The sequence below is a fragment of the Palaemon carinicauda genome, chromosome 5 (assembly GCF_036898095.1).
Source record: "Palaemon carinicauda isolate YSFRI2023 chromosome 5, ASM3689809v2, whole genome shotgun sequence".
In the NCBI taxonomy this organism is placed as follows: Eukaryota; Metazoa; Arthropoda; class Malacostraca; order Decapoda; family Palaemonidae; genus Palaemon; species Palaemon carinicauda.
This window is the reverse complement of record NC_090729.1, coordinates 138,601,320-138,615,140: the sequence shown is the minus strand read 5'-3', so window position 1 is coordinate 138,615,140 and position 13,821 is coordinate 138,601,320. Positions and strand designations below refer to the sequence as shown.

Here is a 13,821-nt window from a genome sequence, read left to right as displayed (position 1 = left end):
GACAGTTATTTCATCGTATTCAAGCGCTCTCTATCTCTTTAGTTTTTTAATGATAGCATCGACCTCAAACACGCTGAATTCATTCATAGACACACCAAGGTCTTCCTTAGCTTCAGGTATTACTATCATTATTATTAATTACTAAGCTACAACCCTAGTTGGTAAAGCAGGATGCTATAAGCCCAGGTACCCCAACAGGGAAAAGAGCTCAGTGAGGAAAGGAAACAAGGTTTTTAAGAATAGCTTTGATTTTAAGCACACTGAATTAATTCATGGGCACATCACAATCTTCCTCAGCTTCAAATATATCTATCAAATTATTCCCTTCTTATCTCCTATTTATGACATCCCTAAAGTGTTCCATCCAAGGTTGCCCTTCTTCATCCTCGGTTATTATAACAGGTCCACCTCTCTTTTTGATGGGTATATGCTTCTTCTTTTTTATTTGAATAATAATTCTATGAGCAATTCTTCGACCATAACCACTCCCTGAATTCATGGCTTTGACAGCCTCATCTGATTTACTGTCTAAATATTTTCTGTAGTCATTCCTGGCTCATCTTTTGACTTCACTTTCAATACTGGAATACTTATCATGCTCTACCTTGTAATTTTCAAAACTTTTTCGAAAATTTTCAACTATAAATTTCTTTCTTTTTCTCCTCCTTATAGTATCCCAAATATCATTTGATATCCATGGCTTTCTCCTTGCAACTATATGTCCCAAAACTTCACTACCATCTGACTGATATATGTTCTTAATATAACATCATTCTTCGTTATTTGTCTGCTATTCTTCTCCTTAAGTCTCTTAAACTCCAAATTGATTCCTACATACACACACACACACACACACACACATATATATATATATATATATATATATATATATATATATATATATATATATACATATACACATATATACAGGTATATATACATATATATATTTATTTAATTATATGTATGTATATATATATATATATATATATATATATATATATATATATATATATATATATATATATATATATATACTCCCCGTATGATGTGAAATATTTACAAAAGTCATATTATGCCAAATAGAAAGACAGCTAGACCTTAATCAATCAAGTGAGTAGGAAGCTTTAGAACTAGATATTCAACAGTTGACCATATTCATGTAAATCACCAACTAATAAAAAATCAACTGAGTATGACAAACCACTATGCAAGTAATTTATAGACTAAAAGATTTCAACTCTGCCTAAATCTCAACAGTAATGAAAGCCCTTCAAAAACAACGAAAAGGTGAATTTTATGTTAGTACACTTGAACATATCTATACAAGAAGTACAGCAATCCTAAAATTCCATGAAGATAGTGAGAATTTTCCAATTGAGAAAGTACTTAGACAGGGAGACCCAATTTTTCCCAAATTTTTCACAGCACGCCTAAAAAAAGTGTTATAAAATTTAGATTAGGAAAATGTAGGAATTAATATTAATGGGGAGTAACTTAAGAACTTTAGATTTGCATATGGCATAGTTATATTTAGTGAATCATAGGAGGAATTGCAAAAGATGATAGAAGATCTGAATAGAGAAAGCAGATACGTAGGACTAAACTCTAACATGAATAAAACTGAGATAATGTTCAATGAAAATCCAGACACAAAAAGTAAGAGTTACGAATGAATCTCTAGAGATTCTTAATTAATATACGTACCTAAGACAGGCAGTGAGTGTTACCCCGAGACACACAACCAAAATTAAAAGGATAAGCATGGGATAGAGAGCTTTTGGGAAATAAATTGAGATTATGAAAATTAAATGCTAATTTCTTTAAAGAAAAAAGTATTTAATGGGATAATCTTACCAGTTTGAACTTGAGCATAAAAAACTTGGACCCTTACTAAAGCCTTAGAACATAAGGTAGTTACAACTCGGAGAGCTATGGTAGGAGTTACGATGGGAATAACACTAAGACACAGAAAAAGGGCAACATGGATACGAGAGCAAACTAAATTAGAAGATATTCTAACAACATGTAAGGAAAAGAAACGGATGTGGGCAGGACATATAATTAGAATAATAGACTATGAATGGACATTGAGAATAAAAGAATGGGTCCCTAAAGATTGTAAAATAAGTAGGAAAAGGAAGAGATGACGGTGGATCGACGAACTAAAGAAGTTTGCGGGCGTGGGCTGGCATAGAAACACCATAAACAGACTTGTATATATATATATATATATATATATATATATATATATATATATATATATATATATATATATATATGTATATATATATATATATATATATATATATATATAACTCACAAATCGTTATTACTTCACTGAATGAAGATTAGAAAATCGGGTAATCTTATCAACTGTCCAATTTAGTTTTAGTTTTACCTAAACATGTTCCTAACATTTTCAGTATTTAGAAGCTAGCTTCGTCAGTCTATAATACTGAAAATAACACACGACCGCTGGGTATTTTTGTCATAAATTAGATAATTGCTTAAAGGTTTTTCGTATCTAAACATTTTACCCACTCATAAGCATGCTATCTTATGTAATTTCTAATTTTCTATATTTGGGATTAGATATTAGAGGTTAATCAAATTAGTTTTTTGTATGGGGCATAGTTAACATTTACATTATTATATTATCATGTTACATATGAAGAATTACAATTATTTAGACAATTGATATAATAAACGTCCATTGTTTCATTTTATTAATATACATAGAAGATCTTCCCAAAGAAATTTTATTTTACAGACATGGTGACATATGGAAAAAGAGAAATATTCCACGAACTAATGGGATAAATTTTTCGTCGGTACTCCTTTGTCTTCTGTTTCCTCCTGTTCTGCCTTGGATAGATACAATCATACAAGAAAGGAAAATACCTAAATATGCGGCGGGTGGTAATTCGAGGTCAATTTCTGCTGAACATCTTGTCATGTATAATCAAAGAGATGAAATGAGTACAATCAAGGTGCTCTAGTTGACCCTGTTTTCCTTAACCCTTACGACGTGGCCATGAAGTAACTGGGATCACTCGATGAAATATCGGAAAATTTTGCAAGATATTATAGCACAGGTGTACGAAGCGCTTGACAGGTATTGTCCTAAGTTAACATCTCTGAACTCGAGTTGAGCCTCCGGATTGACTACTAAAATATCATTATCATTATAAAAAAGAGAGGTCGGAATATGGGCATCAACTACTCTGTGGGCATTTGACGATCTGTTGCGCTTCGTGGCACTCATCAACTTCGGTCAAAACTACCATGGACATTTTTAAGTCTGTGCCCGGTTATAAAACTAGTCAATCATTTTTTGTTTCGCTCCTGTGCACTAGACGTATATGGGTGTCAGATTCTTCAAATTACTATTACACAGTAACGTACTTTATCTAGTGTGCTATTATACTAATGTTGACGCATTTTGCCTATGTACGTGAATGTTTTAACTATCTCTCTCTCTCTCTCTCTCTCTCTCTCTCTCTCTCTCTCTCTCTCTCTCTCTCTCTCTCTCTCTCTCTCTCTCTCTCTCTCTCTCAAGTTATTCATATTTTTGAAAATGAAGATAAAAAAATCTTTAATATTTTTTTTTCTTTTTTCTTTTTGTATTTTGCCGCTCAAGGACCCGTTAAGAAGATTATAAGGCCAATCATGTAGCAGATAATCCTTTTAATGGAGTGATAAATAAATACAAAAAGAAATTGGGTTTAGGGTGTGAAGTAAATTGCAAAGGTGGTCGGTGTTTCAAGGACTACGTTTATTATTGGGAGGCAAGTGCCCTCAGCTGTCCCCATTTTGTTTAAGCAGCTATGTGCTTGAGGACTATATAATAGCACGCCTGTAAAGAAGTAGAATGTAAGTGGTTCATTTGTCTTCCTTGAACTGTTCATCTATAAAAAGAATTACCTGTGCTGCTGCGAACTATTTTAGTCTGTTTTGTAAAAAGGTGTCATCTGGGTATATCTAAACTCTAAGGCATACCAATCAAAAAGGAAAGTTACAAGAAAGAATAATATAAAATCTAATAACCGGTTGCAACATATTGAGAAAAGTTAAGCAAACTTCCATTTAGCTGCGGTAATAGTTCAAGCCAGAATAACAAACACGTCTTACAATGAATAAGGGCTTCTTTCTGTATTCTTTGTAATTGGCAAATTACATTTCACATGGCTGAATGTTTTGAAGATAAGATTATTATCTTATACTCTTTATTAGAAGAGCTATAAAAGTCCTTTGTCTTTTATATTTGTTTGAATTGAATTAAAAGCTGGTTTTATACGGTACTGGAGTTTTCTTTGCAATGGATTTATAGGAAAATAGAAAAGTAAGTTTTTCTTCTCATAAATGTCCTTTTTCCATAAATGTCATTCCAAACACATTTTTTTCCTTTTTTGCATGAAAATTCATTGTACTGATTTTGTTTAAAAATTCTTTTAGTTCAAAGATTTAGTGTAACAGATATTTCATCCTATAATAAAGTTTGTGTGGCCGCTTTAGTGAATTTACGCAAAAGATTCCTCTGTGACTTGATTGTAGGAAGGCGGAGGAGTTCCGGCGCGTTCTCTTCTTCCTTGAGCTGTTCCTGAAGCTGATCCCGATGGAAGTGAGGACATGGAGTTCGAGATTTCAGATTGGATGATTGTTTGTTGGTCACTTCCATATACTCGTTCCCCCCAACGGGGGAGGTACAAAACGAACGGTGCATGATGTTTTGGCTGTTATGAAGAAAAAAAAAAAGACAATAATAACAATGTCGTGGAAGGAGACCCTCTTTTAGGCAGGTTGAGTTAATGCTATCAAAGAGAAAAGTATAAGATAATGATTATATTTTGTCTTGTTTTGGCAATTATAAAGAAGCTTCGTTCAAATTCTTACTCTTCTAGTTATAAAGTTAAAAGCCTCGTTCGAAATAAGCTTCTTAAAATTTAACAGAAAATATTAAATATAATAAAACTTTTCTTATGTCATTCTAAAGCAATATAATTTCCTTTCCTAAAAATCGATAGGGTCATGTCGTCAAAATTCAATAACTCGGAAAATAAATAGTCTAAAGTAGGTAATTGCTAATTAGACAATACAAATTACCTATGAAAACTAAGTAATTTATGAAATGGTTAAACTCTAGTTGATCATTTGCCAATATAACATTTCGTCTCACCTTCGAAGGACACGCCCCTCGAGCACCCAGTGCAGTGCTGATCAGACAGACAATGGCCGAAGCGAGACAAGGAAGAGAAGTTATTAGGGAAACCACATCCACCACGTACAGCCTCACAACTGGAAACAAATTAACAAATTGATTAAAACTCTGAGCATCTTTTTGATAGCAGCGATAATGACTCATAATTTACAAACACGTTTATTGTAAAGCTCTAATATTAAGTTATAATTTTACTAGAAGTATAATGAAATACACATTGAACATTTTTAGAATTTACTATATAGCTGTTCAAAAGCTACAACTTTGATGAGTAAGGGTGCAACTCCAATCATTTACCTGACAGATATGTATTCTTACTACGAAAAAACACATGCGTGCGCATGCACATACACACACACACGCACACACACACACACACACACACACACATATATATATATATATATATATATATATATATATATATATATATATATATATATATACTGTATATATATTATCAGCAGCAGCAGCTTCAGCCGTTGCTACTTCACACTCAGATATAACCCACAGACATATCTTTCTTATCCCGTCTGTTTAATGGTATATAGCAGCAAATTTTCTGAGCTCGTCAATCCATAGTCTTCTTTTCCTTCACCTGCTTCTTTTGTAATCTGTAGGAACCCATATTGTTATTCTTAATGTCCATCTATTATCTGTCATTCTCATTATATGTCCTGCTCAAGTTCATTTCTTTTTCTTACATATTCTCAAAATATGCTCTACTTTAATTTGCTCTTGTATCCATGTTGCTCTTTTCCTGTCTCTTAGTGCTATTCTCCTCACTATAGTTCTTTGAGTTGTAACTAGATTATGTTCTAATGACTTAGTAAAGCTCTAAGTTTCCTATGCATAAGTCAATAATGGTAAGACCATCTTATTAAATACTTTTCTCTTTAGAGAAAATGGCATTTTACTTTTCAAAATCTCATTTCTTTTAGCAAAAGCTCTCCTTCTTATGTTGACCCCTCTTTCAATTTTGGTCTCATGTCCTGGGGAAACACTGTCTGTCCTAAATACGTTTATTCATTAACAATCTCTAGAGGTTCGTCCATAACCCTCTCTGCATTTTTATTGAACATTGTCTTAGGTATACTCATTCATTTCCAGTTATACATTTCTGCTTTCTCTATCCATACCTTCTATCGTGTTTTGCAGTCCCTCCTATGATTCACTAGACAAAATAATGTCATCTACAAATCTTAAGTTGCTGAGGCATTCCCCAGTAGTATTAAATCCTACAGTCTCCCAATCAAAATTTTTAATAACTTCTTATAGGCACATTATGAATAATTTAAGAGATGGGGTCCACTGTTCAGCGTCATTATCAATTGGGATTTGCTCACTGTCTTAATGTAGTTTTAGGATTGCTGTACTTCCTGTATAAATATCGTCAAGGGTTCTAACACAACATTCATATTTTCCTTGTCTTTGAAGGGCTTTCTTTACTGCTGGAGTTTTGACTGAATCAAAAGCTTTTTCATAGTCTATAAATGCCATAAATATGGGTGTCATATTTTCTTGATTTTTCCATTACCTGGTTGATTACATGGAGATATTCAGTTGTTGAATACCCATTTTCCATTTCCTGGTTGATTAAAGTCTAGCTGTCTTTCTTTTCACCCTGGTATGATCTTTATGAATATTTTATATATCACTGAGAGTAAACTTGAGGGGTAATAATTTTTCAGGCCTTTTATGACCTTTTCCGTGAATTTGTATAATGATACTGTAAATTGTATAGAGTATTTTTGCCGACATTTTGTGTAGAGGTCAGCGAGTTTTAATACTATGATATCTTTTCCACCAAATATTAATCAATTGTTAGGCCATCTTCTGCTGCTTTGTCTCTTTTCATGCCTTTTAATGCTTTCTTTATTTCTCCTACTGTTACATTTGGTACCACCTCAGGTGTTTCATTATTACAACTGGCAAAGTTATTTCTTATATCACTATGTATAGCATTTTATAGAAATCCTCAAAGCTAATTGTAATTGTGATATATATATATATATATATATATATATATATATATATATATAATATATAATATATAATAATAATAATAATACTAATAATACTAATAATAATAATAATAATAATAATAATAATAATAATAATAATAATAATAATAGTAATAATAATAATAATAAGTTATTCATAGTGTTCCTAGAAGTTTTTAAGAATTTAGATTGAGAAAATATAGGAATGAATATTATTTTGGAATACCTTAACACCTTAAGATTTGCAGATGACATACATCTATTCAGTGAGTCATGAGAGGAATTACAAGATATGATTTACAGATTTAAAAAGAGAAAGCATAAATGTATGACTGAAAAAGAAAATGAATGAAACTGAGATAATGTTCAATGAAAATGCAGAGAGACAACAAATAAAGATTATGGACGAACCTCTACATATTGTTAATGAATACTCATAGTTAGGACAGTCCCCTGGTGGTGTTCATAACTAACTGCCCTGCACAGAGCCACAAGAAGATCTCTAACACGATTGTGCAGATGCTGCACTGAGGAGAATCTAATTATATACAAGAAATGTAGAGCATAGTTCCATTGTGCCATGAAAGAAGCTAGACGCCAGTCATGGGTTTCTTTTGTTTCCTCCATTAACAGTTGAACACCAGCATCGTCTGTGTGGACGAAAGTAAAAAAGATAGCAGTGTTGAAGGGGAATGGTCATTATGTGACTGGAGCAACTGAGGTTAGCAATGACCTGGCTGATCATTTCTCAAATGTATCATTCAAGTGTGTAGCAGCCCCTGGTAACCAGTATAGGAACATTGAAGAAAAGAAAGTTTTAATTTCGCAACAAGAAGGGAGGAGTCATACAATTCTTCTTTTACTGAAAGAGAATTTGAATCTGCACTTTTTATTTGTAATGATACAGCTCTGGGCCCGATGGAATTCCATAAGCAATTATTAAAAAGTACCTGTAATACCAAGTTATTTATTTTAAGCATTATTAATAGAATATGGCATGATCATAGTTATCCAAGTGTTTTAGGAACTAGCCATTATTTTAGCCGTTTTAAAACCGGGTAAGGATAGGTTTTTAGCAGCCAACTATCGACCAATTGCAATGACCTCTTGCTTATGTAAGATCATGGCAAAGATGGTCGATGCAAGACTGATGTGGTACCTGGAAAAGAAAGGTATTTTATCACCTCTCCAGTGTGGATTTTAAAAAATGCACTCAACTACTGAAGTGTTAATACGACTTGAGTCCTCTATTTGTGAAGCCTTTGCTTCCAAACAGCACCATGTAACAGTCTTTTTTAACCTTGACAAGGCATATGATACTGCATGGAGATATGGTATACTTAAAACCTTTCATGAATTGGGATTAAGAGGAGAGCTACCACTGTTTATTCAATCATTTCTCTCACATAGAGTTTTTCAAGTGAGAGTGGGGGAAACTCTATCAGAGAGAAAATGTCAGGAAGGAGTTCCCCAGGGTAGTGTACCAACCTTGTGTCACACAATTGTACATAATTCCTTTTGTATATAATATGCTTGTATCTTCGCTCTTCCCTCGCACTCAAACGAACATGAAAATTCATGTCTGCTGTTTTGCTCTGAACATTGTCTGTCTCTCGAACATGTTATGGCCTGTTGCCTTGAGGTTTTGTATATAAAGAAGAGTGTTCCTTAATATATAGCTCAGTCGTTTCCAACCTGCCTTTGAGTTCACAACTCCTCGCCTACCCCGTCACATTGGTGACCCCGGAGTGACTCGCTCCTCCCGCCTCCCCATAACCTCTTCTCCCTGCCCCGTCACATTGGTGACCCCGGAGTGACTCGCTCCTCCCGCCTCCCCACCCATCCCCCACCCTCCACCTCTCACCGTTACTATGACGCTGTCAACGCATACCTTCTGCAGCAGTACTCGCCGTCGCCAGCCGCCCGTATAGCAACGCCTTTTCAGCTCTCTCAACAACCGTTGGGAGACCAAAGGGCTTCGCTCACCCTCGGGAAAATGACCAGTATCACTCGCCTGCAACCTGCCGCAGACAGCTCTCATCGTGAGGTGAACCTGCTTCGTGCCCTTATGGACAGCCACTTCATGACCTTCAAAACATCCATCAACGCCTCCTCTCGTGACGAAGAGGACACCTATTCAACTTCAACCGAAGCTGACTTGAATGCTGTAGGACATACACGCCTATGAATGCCGTAGGACATACACGCCTATGAACGCCGTAGGCCTATGAATGCCGTAGGACACGCCTATGAATGCCGTAGGACACACACGCCTATGAATGCCGTAGGACACACTCGCCTATGAATGCCGTAGGACACGCCTACGAATGCCGTAGGACACACACGCCTATGAATGCCGTAGGACACACTCGCCTACCCCGTGACGAGCCGGAGCGGCAACAGCCACCCATCATCCACCACTCGCTCGCACCCCAACCAACGACTTCTACAGCCACTCACTGTCGCTAATCGGCGCAGTTATTACCACTACCTCTCCAGATTCAGGGCACCTATTTAACATGTTCAGTATGTCATTTTTAGAGGGGGAGCCATGTACCAACCGTGTGTCACACAATTGTACATAATTCCTTTTGTATATAATATGCTTGTATCTTCGCTCTTCCCTCGCACTCAAACGAACAGGAAAATTCATGTCTGCTGTTTTGCTCTGAACATTGTCTGTCTCTCGAACATGTTATGGCCTGTTGCCTTGAGGTTTTGTATATAAAGAAGAGTGTTCCTTAATATATAGCTCAGTCGTTTCCAATCTGCCTTTGATTTCACAACTCCTCTCTCGGCCCGTCACAGTAGTGTCCTGAGTGTAACCCAATTTGCACTAGCAATTAATGGGATATCCTCAGTCATTCCCCAAGATATTCTCTGAACACTATTTGTGGATGATCTTTCCATATCATTTGCTGGAGTTAGAATGGCAATGGCTGAGAGAAAACTACAACTCTCAATTGACAAAATTATCCAGGGGCCGATATGAATGGATTTAAGTTTTCAAAAGTAAAACTGTTGTTGTCCATTTCTGTTGTATTGGGGAGTGCATCCAGACTCAGATATATACATCAAAGGTCCACGGATCCCATGTGTAAGTGAAGCTAGGTTTTAATATTTGATTGTAGGCTTACACGAGTTCCTCACTTGAAATCCTCAAAAGTAAAATGCCTTTGGGCTCTGAATCTTCGAAAAATTTAGTCCCACATATCGTGGGGGCCAGACCGCAAAACTCTTTTAGAATTATACAAGGCATTGATTTTTTCAAAAATTAGTTATAGGTATGAAATATACTCCTCAGCCACCCCAAGCCTATTAAAAGTTTTATATTCTATATACCATGCTCCTATCAGATTGTCCACAGGAGCCTTTAGAACTTTGCATATCCCAAGTCTCCTTGTTGACGCTGGAGAGTTACCTTTAGACCTTTACCGAAAGTTTTCTATCATTCGGTATTGGTTTAGGTTGTAAAGGCTCCCTAAATCTATAGCCTTTCAGACTGCAAGCCTTGTAAGGTACTCAACATACTCTGAGATACACCCAAAAACTCCTCAACCTTTTGGTTTTCGGGTAAAGCAATTATTGAACATTCTTCATATAATTAGAAGTAAGGTGCTTCCTGAGATATCTTTTTGTAAATATTTTATGCAGAACATAGGGAATCAACTTATATATATATATATATATATATATATATATATATATATATATATATATATATATATATATAGATGGTTCCAAATCTGATGCTGGCATTGGATTTGGAGTACATAGTAATGGTTTTAATTGTAGAAGTGCACTTCCATATTTACGGCCAAACTGTATAGCATACTAACCATTATTCAGAAAATAGGAGTGGAGAAGGAGGGTAATTTCACCCTTTTTAGTGATGCAAGGAGTATCCTTCAAGCTTTAGAGGTTTTTAATTCGATTAACCCATTAGTTTTAAAGATTTTAGAATGGCTTTTTATAACTGGACGGAGAGGTATAATGGTTCGATTTTGTTGGGTTTCAGCACATGTAGTTGTGTCTGCGAAAGAGAAGGCAGATTTACTGACGAAGAATGCTGCATCCGAGTTGCTACCAATAAGGTATCCCATTCCCTGTAATGATTTCGTACCTAACATCAAGATTTTTTTTATAATAATTGGCAACAACACTGGGATAGTCTGGATGGCAATAAAATGAGAGAAATAAATGTCATATCTCCTAGGAGGTATAACATGATGCTCCAAAAGTGGGAGACGTCACTTTGTCGTCACTGCATTGGTAAAATTCGGTTGACACAAGTGTTTTTGCTAAATGGCAAACACCAACCATATTGCGACGACTGTTTGGTACCCTTGACAGGGAGACATTTGTTGATAGAATGCCTCACTTATTGTACTGAAAGAAGTAAACATCTGTCTGAGGCTTAAGGTGAGGATGGCAGGTTCATCCTTAGCAAGATTCTCGAACATGATGTGTCGTACAATAATAGCGGTATTTTTTAATTAAGGAAGCAGGTCTTCTAAAAGCTATCTAACTGTTATAAGTATGTTTTTGCTTTTATTGTTTTAAACTGAATTAATTTTTGTTTATCTATTACAAATAATATCACCTTGGATATCAAGATGCCAGATAACTCATAATCAAGCTAGCAACCCTATTCCCTTCAAAATAACTGAGTCTCCTGTGAGGGACTGCTCCACCAACACGTGTGCACCTCATATCACAATGCTATGGTTACAACCTGTGTCTTGCAATATCTTGATCGGGGTTTGCTCACTCCCGTCTATTGCTGCTAATATACCTTCTTGAATATACGGTTTAAATGCATCCATGCTGTTTTGTTTTTTCCTGTTTGTTGTGTAAACGTTAGCTGGTTTATTTTCCTCTTCATCCTTTCCTGATTGTTTTCTCGTCTTCGCATTCTGTGAAGTCGAACTATCCTTAACCACTTGGGCGACGGCTTTCGGTTCTTTCGACCAACATTCCTTACTGATACAGCCTCTCTTGCCACACTTATAACAGAAAATATTATCCTTCTACACGTCTTTCACGATACTTGAAGGAGGATGATTCAACGGTTGTTGCTGTGATACTATCGCATTCTGCTTTGGAACAGTACCCGTGCTACTTCCACTGAAACTATTATACTTGTTCACATAGTTATTACTTAATTGGTTTCCATGGTTCAGCGAATACTTGACAATTGGTTGGAACGACGGTTGAAACTTCGTACCTGAGGAGGGTTTACGATTGATAATATTATAATCTTTACTCAGCGAAGCGGCTTTATCAAGTTTCTTCACCTCTCTCTCTCTCTCTCTCATGTACATTTGAATATGTTCAGGAATTCCTCGTAAATATTGTTCTAGTACTACCAATTCTCCAAATCAGCCATCTCCCTCACGTTAGCAGCCTCTATCGATCTCTTAAAACATCATCATACCTTATAAGCATAAAACATGAAAGTTATTTTCTCATCCTTCCTCAAACTTTGGAATCTTTCATCATAATATTCAGGGGTTATCTGATACACTTGTAGCATGCTCCTCTTCACTTCTTGATACTCCTTCCTCTGGTCCTGATATAAGGAAAGATAAGCACTGCGTCCTTTCCCAAAGAACACACTCTGCAATAAAACAGACCATTTATCTTCGGTCATTCCATCGTCGCTGCAACCGTTTTAAAATGATCGAAGAATTCATTGGGAGCCTCCTCTGTGAACTTTGGAATTAACCTCTGGGCGTTCGTCACATTAAACACGGGATCGTGCAAAGCAGGGGTCATCTCTGTCTGCATTGCCAACTTTGCATGGCCATTCAACAGCTCCGATTCCCTTGCGTATCTTGCTTCTTCTATCTCTCTTGCTTATTGTCTTCTCTCTTTTACTTCTCGTATTGCAATTCCTCTTGCTTCCATTTCCCTTGCATGTGTGGCGATTTCTCTGGCTTCTTCTCTTTCTAGTTATTCTTGTTCTCTCTCTCTCCCCGTCTTGCTTCCATTTTGCTCGCACGTCATGCTTCTTCTCTCTCTTTTTCTTCTTGTTCTGCCTCTCTTTCCTTCCGTCTTCTCTCTCTTTCTTCTCATTCTGCCATCATCTTCAACTTAATCAAAATCTCTTCCGCTGCAATTCACCAAATCATGGCCTCTACACCCCTTTCCGCTTCCATGCCTACATTTTGTGAGCCAACTGGTCCTTACATCGCTACAAGTTCGGCTTCAGCTTCCTCCAACAGTTCACAAGCTTCTAACGTACCTTCTTCCGACAATATCCCCAAGTTTATCAATGCTTCTAAGGCTAGAGACTTGATTTGGGCTTTAATTATTCCACTTGTTGCATGGCCACCACATGTCATTGAAATAGAGCCACTGACCTTTAGTTACATTAGCTTCTGACAATTCCTGAAAATTTGGGTTTTCCAAAAACTCCTGGATATTAGACTGTGCCATTTTGTACTTTTACGAAAAAATTTATACCTCTCCAAAAAATATATATCCTAACAATACAGAGAATCCTATCAACACTATATTGTTCAACCTTTAATCAAAACACGGCCCTGTTATCACCAATATTTCAAACAGACTTGCTCAATCCCAAGGGTCTGG

At 36.1% G+C, this 13,821-nt stretch overlaps 1 protein-coding gene across 3 annotated transcripts in view; it reads right to left on the bottom strand.

Annotated features, from left to right (window-relative positions):
• Window positions 1-3,018: 3,018 nt before the first annotated feature.
• LOC137641507 (uncharacterized) overlaps window positions 3,019-13,821 on the bottom strand; it is a 130,017-nt gene continuing 119,214 nt past the window's right edge. For all 3 annotated transcript variants that reach the window (XM_068374125.1, XM_068374127.1, XM_068374126.1), the window contains exons 6-7: window positions 5,180-5,298; window positions 3,019-4,736 (exon numbers count right to left, since the gene is read on the bottom strand). In XM_068374125.1, the coding sequence (XP_068230226.1) occupies window positions 4,524-4,736; window positions 5,180-5,298 (332 nt within the window). In that variant the 3' untranslated portion in view covers window positions 3,019-4,523. The remainder of the gene's footprint in view (window positions 4,737-5,179; window positions 5,299-13,821) is intronic.